Source organism: Apteryx mantelli, chromosome 5 (assembly GCF_036417845.1).
Source record: "Apteryx mantelli isolate bAptMan1 chromosome 5, bAptMan1.hap1, whole genome shotgun sequence".
In the NCBI taxonomy this organism is placed as follows: Eukaryota; Metazoa; Chordata; class Aves; order Apterygiformes; family Apterygidae; genus Apteryx; species Apteryx mantelli.
Genome location: NC_089982.1, coordinates 81,100,362 through 81,121,243, shown reverse-complemented (window position 1 = coordinate 81,121,243; position 20,882 = coordinate 81,100,362). Strand labels below are relative to the sequence as shown.

At 38.9% G+C, this 20,882-nt stretch overlaps 1 protein-coding gene across 2 annotated transcripts in view; it reads right to left on the bottom strand.

The window, feature by feature from the left end:
* Window positions 1-20,882, bottom strand: part of KDM3A (lysine demethylase 3A) — a 32,188-nt gene that overhangs the window by 3,064 nt on the left and 8,242 nt on the right. For both annotated transcript variants that reach the window (XM_067298364.1, XM_067298365.1), the window contains 18 exons: window positions 19,338-19,462; window positions 18,802-18,874; window positions 18,628-18,716; window positions 16,885-17,036; window positions 15,006-15,577; window positions 13,711-13,912; window positions 11,496-11,710; window positions 8,901-9,053; window positions 8,593-8,688; window positions 8,128-8,255; window positions 6,050-6,236; window positions 5,425-5,594; window positions 4,403-4,639; window positions 3,813-3,984; window positions 2,736-2,826; window positions 1,968-2,098; window positions 1,031-1,150; window positions 802-941 (listed from right to left, as the gene is read on the bottom strand). In XM_067298364.1, coding sequence (XP_067154465.1) covers window positions 802-941; window positions 1,031-1,150; window positions 1,968-2,098; window positions 2,736-2,826; window positions 3,813-3,984; window positions 4,403-4,639; window positions 5,425-5,594; window positions 6,050-6,236; window positions 8,128-8,255; window positions 8,593-8,688; window positions 8,901-9,053; window positions 11,496-11,710; window positions 13,711-13,912; window positions 15,006-15,577; window positions 16,885-17,036; window positions 18,628-18,716; window positions 18,802-18,874; window positions 19,338-19,462 — 3,053 coding nt within the window. The remainder of the gene's footprint in view (window positions 1-801; window positions 942-1,030; window positions 1,151-1,967; window positions 2,099-2,735; window positions 2,827-3,812; window positions 3,985-4,402; window positions 4,640-5,424; window positions 5,595-6,049; window positions 6,237-8,127; window positions 8,256-8,592; window positions 8,689-8,900; window positions 9,054-11,495; window positions 11,711-13,710; window positions 13,913-15,005; window positions 15,578-16,884; window positions 17,037-18,627; window positions 18,717-18,801; window positions 18,875-19,337; window positions 19,463-20,882) is intronic.

Genomic DNA, 20,882 nt, shown 5'->3' with positions numbered 1-20,882 from the left:
ACCAACACTTAAATTCAGTATTAAGTTTTACCAGGTTCTCCATTAACACTAACCAGATTTGCTGTCGCTTCTCCAAGCTTCTACCCAAGGCAATGGGCAGGCTGATATTGCCCTGACAGGGCCAATAGTCGTTCAGATCATCCCATTTATCCTTTTAAACATTAAAGTATTACATTTTTACACTCTTAGGGCACCAAAGAAGTTCCAGCATTAAGAAGGCAAGGAACTCTGGACTATTTATGGTGAATTTAAATGCTGAAACAAGGCCTTTTGGATGATCATCTCTTTATTCCTTTAAACCATTTCCCTCCCATGAAAACATCATGCAAAATATCTATTTTTCCCCCCCTCAATCCAAAACTCAGTGAGGGTAGAAAGTATTAGGGAGGAAAAAAAAGGAAACGAGAACTTGTGTGCCACATATATTGCTCTGACATCTCTTAAGAACACCCCTAACATACTTTTTTTTTTTTTTAAAAAAAGATCTAGTTTAAGGTTAAAATGCATTTTTATTTAACTAAAAAATATAGCTGTATTAAATTTAAGCAATGTGGTTTCTTGTATTATAAAGGAGCGTGGACAAAAGCAACATATCTAAACACAGGATAATTTCAAGCTTCAACTCGCTACCCTCTTGAGATCCTACAAGATTCATAGCGCCACAGAGTTTTTCGCTTGGCTACAATCCAAGTACATTTGTTCCAAGTTTCTATACCAACTGAGAAAGAAGGAAAAAAGTCAGAGGATACGTGTTTGCATGTCTACAGACATAAGATCAGTTTTTCAGATATAACAGCCTACCTTTTTAAGGAATTCCCGGATCTTCTCTGTATCTTTAGCAGCATAAATGTGCCACAGAGCTCCAGGTTTCTCTCGACTTTCAGTAAAACGCTTAATTGTCAATTCATCAGAATCACCGTCTTGTATGGTTTTAAGCACTTCTGTTACAGAGTAAACACAAGCAGTCACACCAAAGGACCTTTCTTCCACCCACAGAACTAAGGCCTACCAAACACAATGAAGACTTTACCTTCTTCTTGATCAGCCTGCCCTTTGGGGATACCCACATAAACCATAACATTAGCCGCATCAGACACATCTAAATGGAGGTTTGTTGTGCCATATTTTCTATCCTCTGGTGTTATTAAGCCTGAAAGAAACGGAAGTGCAGTCAATATATTAGTGAGTCAACAAGAAAGAAGAACCTCATGTCACTCTAAGGAGCACTATCTGAAAAGCCTGGAGAAGGCTTATTTTCCTTGGCAAGTGATTCCAGTAGAGCAATCTCTGCTTTATAGCCAGGGCTTTGCCCCACCACTTAGGAAAATGCAAATAAGGTTAATTTTACAGGCCGACACACCCATCTGTCTCCACACCTAGCCTGTATGTTATATAAAAATCATGGTTAAGTCTTGCTAAAGAAGGTTTCTATAGTAGTTTAGGAGTATTCTCAGAAACACCCTCTTGTTCTTTTTAAAAGCAGCTGTACTAACATCTACTGTGCTATAATATTTACTAGTCGTGATCTCTTTACTAGCCATGACCATGCTTAAAGTTTTAAGCACCTTTTGAGCAGCTGTAGATCAATAAGCCATGGAAAGAATTGCTCTGGAAAAGATTAAAAACTTAAATGACACAGCCCAAAAAGAAGAAATATGTCAGAAGTAACAGAATAGCAAATACACATGGGCAGCTATAGGCAATTGAGGATGTATACACACACGGAGCAAGTCCTCTGAAAGACTGGGGATAAGTATTATTAGCTTGAACCCATCCAGCCAAAGAAATTCTGCTAATATCAGCTAAACCTCTGGGCATCACCAGTTCCTATGAACAAGCCAAAATTAAGTTTTGGGATCAATGGGATTAATCAAATTGTCTACAACAGCAAGGATTCATTTAATTTATAGTGAATTTAAATTCTGAATGTGTAGACAGCATGATTTTTACAGTAAAAAGTTACTTACCATATGCATTGTACATCTTGGGGCCCAAATCTGGTCGTACAAAATAGCTGGGAAGTCGAGAGGCAAGGTTGAGCTTGCCACCTCTTCTAGTGTATTCTGGCAATGGAATATTTTTCATCAAATCATCAAACCTAAAGTAACACAGCACAATTTAATGTTATGAAATGACACAACTAAAATTCAGCATGCAGACTAAAAATGACTGCAACCAAAGCTTTCTTCAGTCAAGAAACAGTACTCTCTTCCTCAACAAGTTTATTGGGCAATGGTACACCATGAGAAAAGAACAAAATGGGTAAGACATAGCACCACAGTAGATATGGAAATTTAACTGAAATAACGCATACTGAAACTTTGGTGCTATTTCCTTGTCTCATTATCTTAGTACCATACAGTGCAAGTCAGAATACCTAAATAAGATTGGCAAAAAATAAGCATCAACTGAACTTTAGATTTCAAAATGATTCAGGCTTTTAAAAAGTTTCAAAAAGTTTAATCAATCATTAGCAATTCCAGGCATTCACTTTACTTGACTATAAACACGGTGAGCTACACACCCATAAGCAGTTGTCATAAACCTCATTTAGCGTTCCCAGCTATGCCAGGCACCTCTGACAAACAAAATGGTTCACATGTGAACTACTACTGCTTCTTAAAGCTGAAGCGGGTGTTAAAATGTAACAGTATTCCTTTGTTCTATCATTTTTTTTGGGGGGGGGGGGGGTTTGCATAAAACAAATGATGAACAGTTTCTTTGTAAATTCATACCGAGAAGGCATCATGTCTCTGAAGTCTTCTCCTGGAGGCCAGTCTTTAAGCTTCAGCACCATTGGCTCTCCTTCTTCTGTTCTCAGGCGGCCTATTGTCAAATGTTGACAGATCTTATTTTTTAATACTTTGTATAACTCAAAATACAAAGAATCAAGGCAAAGAATTTCTTATCTTAGCTTAAAAGCACATTCCTTCCACAACTATTCATGTGGAACCAATACCATGCAGTTCCCCTGACACCAGAGTTAGGTATTAATGCCATGACAAATTTGTCACGACAGCAAGAAGTTTTTAGACTAGGTATGTGGCCTTTACCCGCTCCCCTCCAAGTATATCCTAAAATGTAGCTTAGGCAAATACTTTGCGTTTGAGGCTAGAGTAGTTAATGATAAAGCCAAACCTCTTCAAGGTCAGGTAACAGAAGTTAAAGGCAGAAGAGAGCCTTCCAGCTCCCACTTTTTTTTGCCTGAAGTACCAAATTCCAGAAGTTTTAGTCACACAAACAGATGAAGCAGATGAACAAAATTAGTGCAAAGACTACCACAGAACCCCAGGTGCCATGGTAAGTATTAATTCTCCCCGAAAAAGTTGTTCCCAGAAGCAAAAGCAATGTCGACCCTCATGCTGCCCCCAACTCATTTTTCCTCAGAGAAGCTTAAGCTCCTTAGGAACAAAAGGCACCTGCAAGTTATAACAGCAAAATCCAACCCTGCGAGTGTCAACCCCTTGGCACGCTTTTCTGCGCTTTATTCAACTGGGCAAAAAGCCGGAAGGTGAACTCATTGGCTAGGAAGATCCTAAACTTTCCCTGAATGTTTCCCCAGAAAACTAAGCACAGCTAAGCACGCTCCTGCAGAGAGTCAAAGACTGACAACATTTCTATCCCATGGATCGTCCTGCAAACCTACATGGTGAAAATACACTGTGGAGACACTGTACTTCGGGATGTAGAGAAAGCCTGGAACATCTCTGTGTGCTGCTCTAGCTTAAGGATGACAGATTTTTGTTAGGGAGAGATTACTGTTGCTGAATATCTTATCCATTGAAATATAACAATAAATTTACACTACTTACTTGAAATATCTTCAAATCCATCCCAGAAATCCCCGACAGTAGCTCCAGTGATAATTTCATTGGTCCTGCAGTTAACCAAATCTACTTCCTGTTGGCCAAATTCTTTCCTAAAGGACTCTGGTCTCCAGAGTTCTGCATTTAATTTGTGATGCACTCCTGACACCATTACAGGCTATGAAGAGGAGAAACATATATTGGAGAATTATTAAAGACCAAAAACTCTTAATCCAGCCAGAACAGGGAATGCATAAAAATGTACAGAACATCTAAACACAGGCACTTTGCAGATGCTGTATTTTGCAAAAGGAATTCTCAGCCTGACATACCGGAATTATGCATTTGATCATCCTTTATTTCAAGCTACAAAGCACCTTTTTATTCAGAGTTCAGCATTATATTTATAAACTGATTTCACATAGTAAAATATACATCCTTTTATCCAAGGATCTTTTTTACAGAATAGTGCTCAGGTATTACATTTTATGAAGTTTTATACTGTTACTTTTCACTGCAGTAAGCTAGTATCTGCCCTTCAATTAAAGCGCAAAGCACATGAATTGAAAATGGAGAAAGCAGAAAATCTTAAATACCTGTCCCTGCTTCCAGCATTCCCTGAAAACATTCCAATTACTTTCATTGTTGGGATCTTGAAGACACAGCAAGCGGTTATCACATAACCAGTAGTGGGGTGTATCAAAACCCATTATAGTAGGCTTTATAGTCAGTCCTTGAGGTTTCTTAGGTAAATCTGTGATTGTTCTATTTTGCACCAGGGAAGCAAAAATGTCATCAAGGATTTTGGGTGTACTCTTGAGTCCATTGTCTGTCTGATTTAAAGAAAAAAAAGAGAAAAAAAGAAGTTGGCATGCTTTTCTGTTGCCTTGTCCCTTGCACCACAGAGTTTAAAGAATCCATACATTTAATATTGCAAAAAATATTTGCCCCATTCAAATTTTTTTTTTAAATTGAGCTCACAATCACATAGGGAAACAAAAACCTGCAGAACATCTACTCTCTAGAAACTTAAATGCCAATGCAATTTCTCACACTTGGTCTACAGCATTTTGGCATAAGAAATTCTGCTCTGATTTACATTTCAGCAACACTGCAGAGAACTGAAATGCAGCATATAACAGGACTCAAAACCAACATTTTATCCCACCATTTTGAAATCATATCTGTAAGAGCAAACAAAGCCCGGGAACACCTGAAGTGAACCAGTCTGCAAACTGCATATCCAAAGACAGTTACCCACCCACAGGAAAGTTTTTAGTTCCACCTGTAAATTCCTTGACACTTCTTTTGGAGACAATCTAATGAACACGATCAGTGCATCTGCCAGACACTATCCCGAGTAAGTTTATCTGCATTATCACTTGGTTCCCAGGCCCTCACCAAGGAAGATTTGCTGATAGTACCATTAAGCTATTGTTCTAGAAGGCACTAACTGGAGCGCTGTAGCACGCGCATGGGACAACATCTGTTTTCCCAGCTGAAAAGAGAATATTACTGCTCTGACAAATGTCCATGGAAGCTGACTTACAGGCTTAGAACAGTAGTAACCTAAACTTGTTACCAAGTCAAACCAGTAAACCAGAAATTTTCCATATACCTTTCCTCCAGAAGAGTTCAACAGATTCCGCAAGAAGCCTGTGTTGTTGTTGCTCACGGGCGTTAATATTGCACTGTTGAATGTCTGCAAGGCCGTAGCAGGCTTAGCTAAACTAGGGAGTGTCTGAAGAGGCTTATTTTCATTCTTTGAAACGGGGATGAGGAGTTTCTCTGCAATGAAGAATAGAATACTTCTAAAACTGAAGCAAGAATTAATCCTCTGAACCACAAGTACGTGTTTTGTATTTTCATATTTTCTCTCTTTATATATAGATGTATGCATTTCCTCTCAATATATACAGATGAAATATTTCTTTTGCTTAACTTTCTTAAAGACTTCAAAAAGTTTTCAAAGATCACACATTTTAAAATAAGTATCTTCTCAAACTGAACTTTCAAAAATACTTACATCATTGAGATGTTAATCCAGTTTTCAGTACTGATACACTAACCCTGCCAAGTTTTACTCCAAGTCTTTGCCATGGAACAGTTTCACGATCCAGGCACTGAACTCCCATCCCAACAGGCAGATTGTATCATCCTCAGTGCAAGATATTGCTGGTCTGATCTATATTTTTCTGACCTACAGCCACAAAGGGTTTACTTTTCACTGGTTATGCACATACCTTTATTTTCTTTATTCACATTTCCACTTGTTAGATTTGATAGCCAACTTAATGAAGGAGAAGTATTTACTGAAGCAGCTTGTTTACTTCCAATCACTGATTTTACAGCAGGATCATGCGTAGTGACTTGTGGGCTTAGGACAAAATTGTTATGTTGAAAGCCGGTCCTCTCTCCAGGTACCAAGGTCTGAAAAAGCAAATTGAGAGCTTGATTAAACACAAACACTCTACTCAAGGAGGGGAAAATAAGCAATATCAAATGCATTTTCATTCTTTTACAAAAAAAAAAAAGTGTGGTTCAGGGTTCATAAAGCATCTGATCTCCACAGGAGTTCGGTATTGTTTCTTAGTACTGGCCAGAGACTAGGATCCAGCAGGAACTGGGGCTCCCAAGTCTAAGCACAGACAACAGGATCAGTCACCCCTCCAGACAACCAAACAAAGCGGAGTCTGCCAACTGCCTTCTCTGGGACTGGTGTGGGACCCAATTACAGTTTTAATAGCCGCTCTTCGGCAATTCCAGTGATAGCCAGAATTCAGACCAGGGCTAAGCTGGAGGCCGTGTTCAGTAGATTTTAAAACAAGCACCTAGGGCTCCTATGTCTTTTTTCTTAAAAAGACAGCAAAAGTCCACTCAATCTGCCAGTCCTAAAATACAGCTGCACAGGAGTGCAATAGCCCCCTTGGCCACCACATCCCAGGCATAGGAGATTTTATATATATACACCTATGTATCCTATGCAGCTGACTTATCCATTTGTTTGGAGCTTCTGGGTAACGGGCTAGCCAGAACTACTGCTTTAGCCCATCGCGCAGAAATCCCAGGCCAAATTCCCACTTCTGCTAGAAGACTTTTCGAACAAGAAATAACTTTGCACCTGTGTCTACCTATTGCCATGTTCTTTATTGCACCCCTCAGCACTGTTGGTGCTTGGTAAGGATTCAAAACACATGGCACATGATATAAAAATGCCTCAAACTTCAGTAAGCTTATCCTCACGCAGCCTGTGCAGTGATATAAAATGTAGTAGTATTTAACTAATTATACAGATGGGAAAGAGAGGTAGGAGATAAAATTTCAATACTGCTATTTGTCCAGGGTCACACAGGAAATCTTGAGAAATAGAAAACTGAAGCTAAGTCAGTCACAGGCTAACGCTTTAACCACATAACCATCTTTCTTGCTCTTCACTTCACATTCCTCTTTGCCTCTGCTGTTAACACCACCACCAAGATCACACTCAGCCTGCTTTTTAGACTCAAAGTAACACATTTATTCTCAAAAGTTTATGAATAAGCATATAGCAAAATTAAACTAAAATTATGTAATTTAAAAGACACTTGTTTCCAACAGGTCTCTGCAGAACTAAGCCATTAATTTGTGCTATATTTTAGTAAAGCAGAAAATACTACATCCATTTACAAATAAATACGCACAAAACTTTTTTTTTTTCTTATCACTGCCCAATTAAGACTAGTTACCCAAATAACCCGATCATCTCAAACAGCAGTAAACCTCCCACCAGGGTCCTCAGAGAAAATCACTGCTGTAGCCCTCAATCTTACACACATATAGCCCTCCTGCAAGTTCCAGCCTTCTTCTAGGCAACTTATTTCTTTTAGATGCTGCATGTATTAACTCTTCAAGACTCAAGGGATATCCTAGACTCCCCAGCCATTCCCACCAGTCTGTTCTTAACAGAAGGTTCTTTATAAGACTTCCTTCAATCTAATCTTATTTTTGCTATTAAAAAAAAAACCCTCATTCAGCATTTTTCAAGGACTGGTCACTCACCAAGATGTCAGTGTTTCAAAGGGACAGATTAAGAAGATTTGCGCTAATACTTTCAAAAAAAAAGCTGAACCAGACAAGTGACCACTGAACACAACTACTGAACAAAAAAAAACCCCCAAAAAACAAAAAAAAACCCCTAAATCTACATGTGGGGTTATCAGAAACAGCTGGGACTGGCAGACCTACAAAGTCAACTACCATTGGCTTCAAACAGAGGCAGACTGAGGCAAACCATCTATGGCTATTTCAGCTACACATACATAGTGCGAGACAGTAGCAATACCTGTTTTGCATCCTCCTTTAGAGTTGGCTTTGATAGTGCCTTGAACTGCTTATTTGCACAAGGACAATTTGCCTTTATTCCCCATTTTGTTCTTACAGAGTGAACAATGTCACCAACATCATAGAGAGCTGAAGGAGAAGAGTTATTAATGAGCTCACATTTAATCAGAACATCCAGCATTCAATAACACTTTTTGTGTATATTATGCAGTTAAACAATAGTACAGGAACACAGTTCATCTTTAAACACTAAGTTTTACTACTTTTTCATAAAGATCAAAGATAATGAAATAGTACTAAGTACACAGACAGTTCCAGTCTTTGAACTGAAACCTTCTGACAATAAATATTAAGCTCTGGCTAAATTTATTGCCCCAAAAGCCCACTTTGTACAGTATCAACAACATACAAGAGATAGCAAAAAGCTTGCAACATTTTTTCCTCCTAATTAGATATTTAAAAATACCTTTTCCAGGAATTATTTGTGTAGGCATTAAATTCTCTGGTTCATGTACCTGCCCCTTCACACATTTAAACCAGGAGAAAGTATCTGATTCATCATCTGCAAAACACAACCATTGAACTGCTCGGTTAGTATGTCTTTCATCTTCCTCCGGACAGCAGCCGTATATTCTAACACTACTGAAATAACAAAACCAGTCATAGACCTGTATGTTGATAAGAAGACTCTTTGTTAGCCTCTAAATTCAAAATACAGGTTTCCTTCCCCCACTCCTTTTTTTTTTTTTTTTAAGTAGCAATATATATTCTCACCTTGATGCAAGCTTTTTTTCTTCATCCTGTAACAGTCCACGCACACGCCAAAGCCGCACTTAGAGCAGACCCAATGAAGGTTGAAGATCGTGGTGTCACAGACATCGCACATTTCCCGAACTCCACGAACTGCACGCTTCCAGGCTACTTGTCCTGTGGATCAGTCAAAATGTTAGTTTTAGCAAAAAACTATATGTATATTTGCATGTTAAATACAGTTACATCAGAATAAGTACTTTAATGACATCAGGATTTTTTTTTCCCCCCCTTCTTTTTTGTATCCATACTCAGACTTGTTTCTGATAAGATGCATCTGATCTTCAGCACCAGAACCAGATCATGGATAAACCCACCCGAGGAACACCATATTCAACTCCTTGCCCACCAGGACCTCTAGGTCCTTCTCTGCAAAGCTGCAAGCTCATTTCATACTTCAGTTTTCTAATTTTGTCTTTCTGTGCTCACCCTGTTCTTTTATTTCCTCTCCATAATCTGACCCCGTTTCCTCATTCTGTAGGCCTCCTTTTCACACTCAGTGGCCAAAAATCTTTGTGACTTAACCAAGCTGTTTTTTCTACGCTGGTGAATCTTCCACTGCACTGGGATAGTTTTGCTTTCTGTACTTATTTGTTAAGGAACTGCCAGCTCTCCAAAATCCATTTCTTCCTCACTTGTCCTTCTTGAGATTCTACCTACCGCAGTCTAGCCTGAGGGACTAAGTCTTTGGCATGATTCTCCCTTGTAAAGGATCCCAAATTCTTTCTTCCTAGTCACTCTTGCTCAAGCTGTGGGGTATTGAGGACCAACAGTTTTATCTATACTTTTGAAACAGTAACTCGGAGGTAAGAGGGCTGACCCCAAGGCATACCATGCAGCGCAAAAATGTTGAAGTGTAAATGACCTCTCAAGAAGTAGTACCTGAAAAAAGGACAGGCTACTTTTTTTGCTCTATCAGACACACTAAGACTATACCTACAGATGCAGTTTTTTGAAGGTCAAAACTAAAATCTGAGTAAGACTTTGCATTTAAGTATCACCTCGACAACATTGTTTCTGCCTGCCAGAAGTACTAATATTGTAAACAAAGTATTTTGACATTTTTAGAAAGGGTCAGTTTGTCAAAGCCAGAATTTTTATGAAAAGGTATCATTTCAATTAAACTCTGCCAAGGAAAGTTTACCAGAATTTCAAATTGGGGGTGAAGTGGGGTAGGTGCAATCTCAGTTTTTTCCTGTGTCAGTTAAGCACTTTGTCACTGAACTGTTCAAAGAAGGATGAGTATCTAGACTGCAGAATATTTCTTTTCTATCCAGAGCATTAAAAAACACTCCTCTGTTCTTATGGAGTTTAGTTCCCTCACTCTCACCAGCCTGTGCGATGAACAATTAAACAGGAATTCATGACATTTTGTTCCATCGAAACCATCTCCAGAACTCACACTTGTCTTTGCTATCTATTAGCATACCCATCAGAAACATCTTCCACACAAAACCCCCCACTAAACTAAAAAACCACCCACACACCCTTTATTTCATGTACTTCTGAAAGGGTTTTGATATTTCACTTTCAATCTGGCTACAGATGCTCCGTCTCCCCAGGCCTGAACGCATACCAACGCAAGGGAAGAGCAGCGCAGAGCCTGTAGGCTCCAAGTACTCCAGGGTAAGGCCCCACCGAGTTCAACTCGGAGGAACATATTGGAAGGCAAGCATTTCTGAAGGAGACCTAAACTCTTTCCCTCCCCTTCTGAAAGGGACTCAAACTTTTTTTTTTTTTTTTTTAAACTTCTATTCAAATGCTGGAGTGACTGACAGCACTGACATTATTTATATAATGTCAGTTTGTCTAGAGCACTAAGTCTCTAAATCATGCTGCATCTCTGTCATGTAGTTATAAGAAAAAAAACAGTTTGCAGAACCATTCTGTAAGATCACGTGGTTCCACATGTGTCTGCTCCTGTCTGGTACAGAAACATTCTCACATGGCTGAAACCTGTGTTCCAAGATCCAAGGTTTGCCCTACTTGCAGGGTAACAGAGCTCTGCAGCCAGTTACCCCATCAATACCATCTCTTCAGTCTCTCTGTGCCCAGTAGGGCTGCAGGGATATCCAGTTGGAACAGTTCTACCGGAAAAATACAGGCAGCGTTAGGTCCGTAACGCAGAAACAACAAAATAGGACCAGAAAAACTTAATGGAATCTCTGCAGTCAAAGGGGAAGCTTTATTTCATTTGCATGCTAAAAATAAAATAGAAGAAGCAGGCAGCTTGTTCTTTTGTGGTTTTGTGGGTTGTTGTTTTTTTTCCTTTTCACACTTTGTTTCATAACAAAGTTAAACTTTCTCTGCAACAGGAGAAGTCATTTGATAAGTTCAGAAAAGTGTAACACAAAGAAGGGTAGAATTATTATTTTTTTCCATGAGCAAAGAGTTATTGAAAATTCACACTAGATCTTAACTGTTACTTCCATCTCCAAATAAAGACTGAAGTCTTAAATGACATTACCAAATGCATGCAGTGTACTTCACACAGGTCAGAAGCTTAAAGTTTCACATAAACCTCTGAAAATAGATTATTTTAATACAAATTGCTCTTACTGTGTGGTTCAATTGTAGACATAACTTCCTTTTCAGATATCACCAGCTGACAGAAGTGGTCTCCAATGTTGGCTAGAATGTACTTTGCTGTGTCTAGATCTAGACCCACAACGTTTTTTGATAAAGGCAGCCACAAGCTAATAGCCTCAGGGTCGTACTTATTCGGAGTTAAGAAGCCTTCCTCTCGCAGTAATCCATGTTTATTAAACTGCAGCCTGTTGAAAGAGTGGAAGGGAGAAAAAACCCTGTCATCTCCAATGTTTAATAGTTTCCATTCATTCCAGCAAGTCATTGCCGAAAGGATAAATATGCACACCGTATGTCTATGCATTTAACACAATAGTTGAAACAAACCTGGGTAAACATTGATATCAGTGTTAAGTGCTAGATGAAAAGAAGGAGATACTTTTTTTTTTTTTTTTTTTTTACTTAAACTATTAACAAGAGTTCTGCACATGTTTTCAGGAAGCTTTTTAATAAATACCATAGAAGAAAGTTGACTTCTGATGACAACTTGTGCTCACTACAGTGTATAACTGTAGCAAGAAAATGCGTATTGGCAACTGAAGACAAAAAAAAATTCAGACTTTTTAGATTTCACATTCATAAAGCAGGTGGAACCTCCACTTTTTAGTGTTCTAAACTGAAAGATTCAGCTGCTTTGAACTGCAGTGGACTCTAGATTTTTTTACCCTGAAAAGATGAATTAGCATAATTTGTTGTTATTCTGGTCTCACATGTTTTTGAACACTTCAACTGATGTCAGATTATGCCAAGGTTTACTTTAGTAAAACTTATCCAAAGAGAAATCAGATTAGTAATGCATCTTCATTTTTTTTTAAAGCCTTTCCACCTACATAACCTCCTTTTGGAGAGGGAAGGATAAAAGAGGAATAATCCTCAAGAGACAAATAGAAGAGTAAAAAAGAAAGCATTCTTTTGTTAAGAACTTTGCAACATTTCTGCTTTCATTTTTCTCTCTTCAAAAGCTCTTCAGACCTACAGGATATTTCTTCTACCTGGACACCCACAAGAAGGCCATTCCTCTGAAAAAGAAAACTGAGGATAAGGAAGCTTCCTGTCTCCCTTGTGATAACAGGGATTTGTTTTTCCTCTCTAATGTCACAAGTGTTACCTTCTTCCCCTAAAAGCCAGTCCGTGTCTCAAAGCTTAGACTGGTAGTGAAAATAAGCAGCAGCATGCAACATCTTGCCATGAGATCAAGTAATCCATTAAAAAAAAAAAAAAAAGACTGACACAGAACTTGAAAACAAAGAAAAGGACATGTTTAAAATCAAATGCTGCAGTTTGGCAGGGTCTACACCTGGGCTTACTGGTATGCTTCAAATCATGTTTTAGAATCCTTTTTAAAGACAGGTTACAGTTCCACATGGTGTCATAAGAACTGAAGAGTTAAAATACCCAATGACTGACTGTTCAGCTCAAGAGCCAGGATCCCGCAGGGGGATCAAAATCTGCAGATCAGGTTTGCAAAAGCAGACAGCATTCAGCAGTCCCTGGGTTTTCCTCAGAATTGCCCCATTCACCCTCACCTCACCCTCATCCACTCTCCTTGAACATGGCAAGTGTACTGATTAAACATTTCTGTGTTGAACCTAAAGACAAATTGGCTCAAGCTCTGAAGTGTGAACAGGAATAAAGAATGGAGCAACAACGTAAATCAATGTTTTACCTGCCACTATTCCATTTTTCTTGCAAAAAGCCCCTGGCCACTTAGTGTAATTCTTCCACATCTGCTCGGAACATTTCACATGTCCAACTCCTCAACTTTTATGGGATGTGCATGGAATCCACTCTCCCCCTATCTCCATTACTGTGCTGTAGCATGCAAGCTAAACTCAAGCTATCCTATTGGCATTCAGCGTAGAGTATCAAAATAAGCAGCTCAAAGTCCTGCCAAAATATCTTCTATCCAAATGAAGCAATTGCAGAATTTCTAATAGCCAGACAACAAGGGCAACCTCTCATCCATTAGACATACTGGACCTGTAGTTTAAGAGCTACACGCTGATATCTGGTAGTTTTGAACTAGAGACCTAAATGTGACCACATTGCTATTTTTTTCATTTTGACCCAGAAAAGGTGACAAATGTTACAATTTAAAAAACAAAAAAGCACTCAACTCAGTCATGAGGAATTTGTTATTCACATTTAAAGAATATCAAAATCTACACACAGTCAAAACTGCTCTTACCTCCTAAAGTGAAAGAATCTGCAAAAGACAGTGGAGTCTCTTTGCTCCTTATTCTTTCGGTAGCTGTCCAGACGGCATTCCCTGCATTTATGCAAGTGAGGTGCGATATTATTGCAGGAACCATCCTGTACAAACGCTTCTCCACTTTGCTGCAGCTTCTTCACTTTAGAAGCATCTGCTAAAATTGACTTGCGAACCATTACTGCAGGAATAAACAAGTTTTACTAATTTGTTTCTCATACAAAAGTGCAAGCAGATGTCTTTAAAGGAAAGATTTGTATCAACTTTTCCTCTAAGCTTCACATTACATTGAAACAAACTTATCTTAAAATATTTATAGTTGACAGAAACTTCTTTTCAGGTCAGTAGAAACTTTTTCAAGCTATAGTCCCACTGGAGTCAGTCTGGGGACCCAAGCACCATTCACCCCTCCACAGAAGACTGTATTTTGAAAAAAGTCTCTGCTTTTATTAAAAGTACTTCTTCAGCTCTCAGTGCTGGAATACCTGAGCACAGAACAGACCAGGGCATGAAATGACTGTTTCAGAAGTACCAAAGCCAGATGTACAAACTGACCATCGCTCAGTCCTGTTCCTCCCCTTCAAGATGCAATGAATTTCAGCATCTTACTGCAACAGATGCCAAACTTCTGTCTTCCTCCCCCATTGTAGAGGGGACGCAGCAGGGCACAACAGTGACTGCTTGGCTGGCTGTTTACCCACATTAATTATGGAAGAGCACACCGTGATCCAAGGCCAAGCAACACAAGATTAGAAAGAAGAGGTAGATGTGTAGGAGATTCCCAGAACCCAGGAAGCTACACTGTCTGAGGCATACAGGTAGGTGTCATCAGGAGTCCAGCTCCTTAAACAACTACAAGCCTTCCCATTCTTTGTCACATCTGGAAAACCTCAGAGCCAACAGGCAGAACTGAGTCACAGAAAACACACTGAAACAAGGCTGTTCTTAAAAAAAAAAAAAAATGCCATTAGCATTTGCATTCTAAATTCTTGTTTTTATAACCTGTTTTGCTTTCCTTTCTTGTATATATTTTGGAAAAATTTTGTTTCTAGGGATTAATGATTCAACTCAAGAAAAATGATATAAAAGAATTACTACATGCCCTTTGTAGAAGAACCCACAAATTCCTCAAATTCCAGATCACTCACTTATACAACTTAATCACATTACTAATTTTGTATATGTTAAAGGATACTATTGTAGGATACTATTGTATATAGTTACACAGAAACTCTAAGGACTTTGAAGTGACAGGAAGCTTTAAAAATACTTACCGTTATCCTGGATCTTAGCACTTCCAGTCCAAATGCTTTCATTTTCATTTCTCTCAAAGAGAAACTCATTTGAATTTCTTCTAAAAGAAAACTCCATGTCTGTATGTTCCTCAATCTTGCTTCCTTTGTGGCTGTTCTGACTATTGCAATTGCTTTGTGATTTAACTCCAGACTCAGTAAAGGAGATAAGATGAGCATCTGATGTTGAGGGTCTACAATCTAAAGTCCTCTGCAGTTCAACAGTGCTACTGAGTCTGGGTATTGCTATGGAAGAGTTGAGATGTTGCAACTGTTTTACAGAAATGCATTCTTTTGGAAAGTTTGTCGTGGACTTGATAAGAGGTTCTTTCATATTTTTCATGTTGATTAGTTTTTCATTAACTGAATCAATCAAAGACGAAGATCTTGTATTTATCAAAGAGGTATATTTACCATTCTGATCACTGGGATTTTGCATTTGTTCTTTAGATATATACTCCACTTTAGGAAAGGCAGTCAGCTCTTCTTTCGACAGTTTAATTCCAGTATTAAGACAAGAAGGATGTGTTTCTGGTAAGCTTCGTCTACACGTGCTGAAACACACGACATGCAAAACTTGAAGAAAAAGGTGCCAAACAAACATGGACATCAGCTCCTCAAATTTATTCACATTTTGAGTTTGAAAGAACAAAAAGAAATTTAACCTTGCACATTGAATTCTGAAGTTTGGGATGTTAAATTTTTTGTGAAGTGAAACAGGTTTGCTTTTTGTTTTTTGTTTAAGAGTTGGAATCAGAAGATACAGCTCTATATACATGTAGGCACACAAGCTTAGGCACTGCAATTACTCTTTTACTTTCTCTCACAATTAAGATTTTTTTTTCTTCCATATAACAGCTTCATAACAAAATACAAGTTAAGCTGCAGTCAACCAACCTCCTGTGTCAAAGACATTTCACTTGCATGCCTGCTTAAGAGTGCAATACACAAGAAACTTGAGAAGTGATAATGGTTCATGTTGGCATTACAAACCAATACTGAGACAGCGAAACTGCCCCCGCACAGAAAAACATCAAATGATGATCTTTCCTGCATTTATTTCGCGGATAGTATGCACAACTACAAGTGAAAAAAATTACACTATTTCTTTTAGAGCCAATACAAAATTTTGTTTCTTATCATGCTGTTTCTACTAGATAAGTTCATCTTCGTGACAGAATTGGGGGCACATGCATAATATTCTAACCCTCAAATTCTGCAATTTAGTAAGGAACCGTAGCTTACACTTAGGAAAATAACTACATGATACAACGCACTTCCTATAGTCAGGAGATTGGACAAAACAGCCTTCACTTCAGGCCCCAGACTCTTTTCCACTGTGACAGCAGAAGCAGAGATTATTTTGTAGACATCTATTGGAGAGAAAAATGCCTTGGCCACAGGACTCCTAGAGCTAGTTTTATAACAGAAATGCAATATCAGCTCAAATTTGTTCAAGGAAGGCTTTAAGGGGGAAACTCTGCACTGGAAGGCTTTGGCAATTGGACCATTCTCTAGCCTCTTACAGCTAACACAGAAGTCAATATAAATGGAGTTCAACAGAAATAACCGAGGGCCCATACTCAATCTACATGAAGCTAGCGTACAGAACATTCGCCTGAACGTGCTCAGGTTTGGGGTGAGAGGAGTTGTTTGTCAAAAACTAGACATCACACATGTATTACCCACCAGTTTACAGATAGGTACAATGAAACACAAAAATTGGCTTGCAACTTAAGGACATTTAACTCAAAACCATGGCCTAAATAAATTATGTATTCACGACAATAAAGCCCAATGCTTTTCTGTGCCAACGTTACACAAGTTTAGTTACTACAGTTTCTAAAATGCAATTCCTTACCCCTGAGGAGTTTCTGCACCAAGATTGGGAGGAGAGTTAGCTGGCAGGGGCAGGCCTTGATGCCTTTGATCTTTATTGGCAGGAGTACATCCCAGCAATGCTTCACCAAACACTGTTGGTACTGACTGCACATGTCCCTGACTGGGAGAAACCTGTAAGGAAGATTTAACAGTTATCAACACTTAATTAACATTAAAAAAAAACCCAACACACTGCTTCTCAGGATTAAACTTAAAAAGAAAAGTACATTAACACACTTCCTGGTATATATGTTTAATAAAGTTGGTCAGAGTCCATTCTTCAGTCAGTCCTTAAGACAGGAAGACCTCAGAGTGTCCTTTTGAAGTTTACAGACTTTATTGTTAATTTATTTTCCCCTCAATTCACAACACACAGTTTTGGCAGCCAGGGTATGGTGGAGGGGTGGTTGGAAGGAACATTAAGAAAGTATAAAGATGATAGGAAGCTCTGCTTTTAACTACCAGTGCAATCACAACAGATCTTTCTATATCAGTAGCAGTAATCAGAATTCAGAAATAGCTTTCAGATCTCATCTGAAACCCCTAGAGAAAATTAAGACTCAAGTCAGTCTGACAGTGCTAATCACCAAAAATCTAGATGTGAACAAGCCCAGAATTCAGACCATAATAGCTCTTCCACATTAGAGTTAGAATATGAAGACTGGCTTTGCATGCATTGAGCAGCCTGACACACAGAATTGCTGTGTACTGAGGACATGAAAGATGCCTAAGGTACTCAAGCACGAGCTACATACAAACAAGATACCTGAGCAGAGTACAACTGCTTCATGCTGCCTTGCTGCACAAACACTCTTCTACAGCAATAAATATAAGATGGATCACTTTTCATTGAGGAATCTTACCTTGCACTTGCTACCTCAAGCTGTATCTCTGTGAATCTGTTAAAGATTTCTGGTAATGATATATAGTCATTAACTAGACCCACATAGCAAAGGACTGACTGCAAAGCCCAAAAATCAGGAAGTCAAGCAGAAACAACCCACCACTCTAGAGCTTCCTGAAGGCCATTCCTGCCTAAAAGGCAGCCTTTGGTCTGAAACACCGGGATAAAATTATAAGGTAAGATTACAGCGCTGTTTAGCCAAGCCATCATTCTTCATTTACATTTCTATACCTAAGTTATCCAGATCTTCCTTTGGCCTTTGGGACAGTTTTCTCAAATCTCAGCCATATTTGGGAGGTTACTTGCAAAGGGAATTCAGATAGACACGGAAGTACTAGAAAAGTCACCAGATTCTCTTTTTGTATTGAAACAACATTCTTCTAGTCTGCTGTGTGCCTAGCTTGAATCCTCAAAGAGGGAAAGGATTGCTATAGGTTCGGGGTTCAAGTACAAAGCATTTAAAGCAAGAACATAAAAAACAAAGGCTTATACTTGAGGACACCCCTTTCTTTTCCCTCTCCAGAATACATGATTGAGCACGCTAACTCTTTCTAAGCAGGACAAGGAGACAAAACACACAGTTAAAAAAAACCCCACACCACACACCAAACTTCAAGGCTCAATTGTTTTTTCTCCAATTACCACGAGGCAAGAGGTTTTACTCATGCCTAGACAAGTTTCAGAGAACTTAACAGATCCTCCCAGGGATCATGTTCATTATTCTACTTTTCTATCTAATCCTCGTTTCAGATTGTTCTAATGTGAAATATGACACAACTGTTATAAAACGCAGTCATATATAGCATAGTAACACATTACCTCAGGAGAGGATTTTGTGTGTTTAGCATCAACACATCCACTTGTCTCGGAAGACTTCCTTTTCATGCCTCCATTTCTTTTAGATTTATCTGAAACACAAAGTGATCAAGATTAGTCTACTTTAACACAATGTTGTTATTTAATATCTGAAGTATGAACAATAACGCATCTTACCACATTTTCCATTATTGTCATATATGATTTCAACATGAATCAACTCTGGATCAAGTGTTTTTAAAGCTGGAATCTTGGAAAAGAACAAAAAGCAGAATAAGTAATTTAAAGAAGAGAAAGTTACAGTTTGAAGCTATCTTGGATACTATGTTTTATACTATCTGACCTTCTATGTTCTTTGAACACCAAGCTGAATTTAACCATGTACTGTTATGACAGTGTCTCTCCATGAAAACTTGCACATAACATGGTGCTTCAGAGCACTGTCTGTATAGCACAGCAAGCAAAGATACCAGGATAATGTTTGCTCTTCAAACAAAGATTTCAGGTCTCCATCACTTCATGTAGAAAACTGATAATTTCACCAGCAGCATGAAGCAATACAAGTGTTTTGGGTTAAGAGACTATACTGATCCCCACCTTTTTAGTTCAGTACAGTAAGGACAGAAATGCAAATAGTGGGAGGGGAGGTATAAATAAGGGATCCCATCCCTTCCTCGTTGCTGCTGGCATACCCCACACCATCTGGTTCTTACCTCCTGACAGTCGACTTCGAGAGTCCTTGTAGCTGGATTACCATTTACAACAACTGCTGTAAACCACTGGGTAGATGGATCCAGGCTATAAATTCTGATTTTTGAACCAATGATATTTTTGCCGCCTTAAAAGAAAACACACACACGAAAAATGCTTTAAAAAAGGGACCATGAAGATGCCCACATTATCACAGGTTATGCAGCTACCAACATGAGTTTATCAACAGTATGGTATGCGAGAGGCAAGTAAAAAACTGAGAAGCTTGAGAACTTTCACATAGACTCACCTAGCTGAAAGGAGAAGAAAAAAAGAAAATTCAAAAAACCCCACATGACAGAAGTACATTCCAGCTACTTCCTTCCCTAGAACAGGTCAATAAAGCTTTCTGGATGTTAAGACGTGCAGCAAAGGTTGGGCTGACCTTCAAATCTCAGCTAGTGAGACAGATCAGTGGACTTGGGAATGGAGATTCATTGATTAGATGTGGAATTTCCCCCTCTTTTCAGTATGGGAAGTGACAGCTTTCAGTACTATTTTCCCTTCCATAAAAGCAAGACTCTTCAGCACCGGTGAGGCCACAGTACTCATCTATATCCAGGTCTGGACTCTGCAGTACAAGGGAGATATGGAGCTCTGGAATGAGTCCAGTGAAGGGCCACTAAAGTGATTAAGGGACTGCAAAAATCTCTCATGAGGGAAGGCTGATAGAGCTGGGATTGTTTAGACCAGAGAAGAGAAGGTTTTTTTGTTGTTTCTTTTTTTTGGGGGGGGGGGGGGGAAGGGGGGAGGGGGGAAATCTTATCAATGTGTGTAAACATCTGAAGGGAGGGTGTGAAGAAGGTGAAGCCAGACTTTTCTGTGGTGTCCAGTGACAGGATGAGAAGCAAGGGGCACAAACTGAAATGCAGGAAGTTCTGTCTAAATATAAGAAAAACTTTTTTTTTTTTTTTAAACACTGTGAGGGTGATTGAACATTGGAACAGATTGCCCAGAGACTTCTGGAGTCTCCATCTTGGAGATAATCAAAATCCAACTGGACAAGGTCCCGGGCAACCTGTTCTCTGTGACCCTGCTTGAGCAGAAGGGCTTGGACCAGGTGATCTCCAGAGGTCCCTTCCAACCTCAACCATTTCGTGATTCTGTAACTCCTGCACATGCGAGTGTAGGACTACAAATACACCTGTATGCACCAGTAGACAAGAAACTGAAGCTGGCAAACCTAAAAAATAAAAATTTTAACTTGACCAAAAAAAGTAATCTCCACATAAAGTATTGCAAGTTTCGGAACAAACAGCTACTTTAAAAGCAATAAGCAACTTCCACTAAACTCAATGGGAACTGCTACCCATTTGACACTTTTCCGAAGCATCAGTCCATCTATATGGGCCTAAATTATGCACTCGCTTTCAGAAAGAAAATGTGATGCTAATATTTCCATAATTCTTCACATTTTACATTCACTGCTGTAAAAGAAACTACACAGAATCAGTCTCAAAAAAAGAAAAAACCCAACAACGACAACATTTTTCATCCCTAAAACAGAT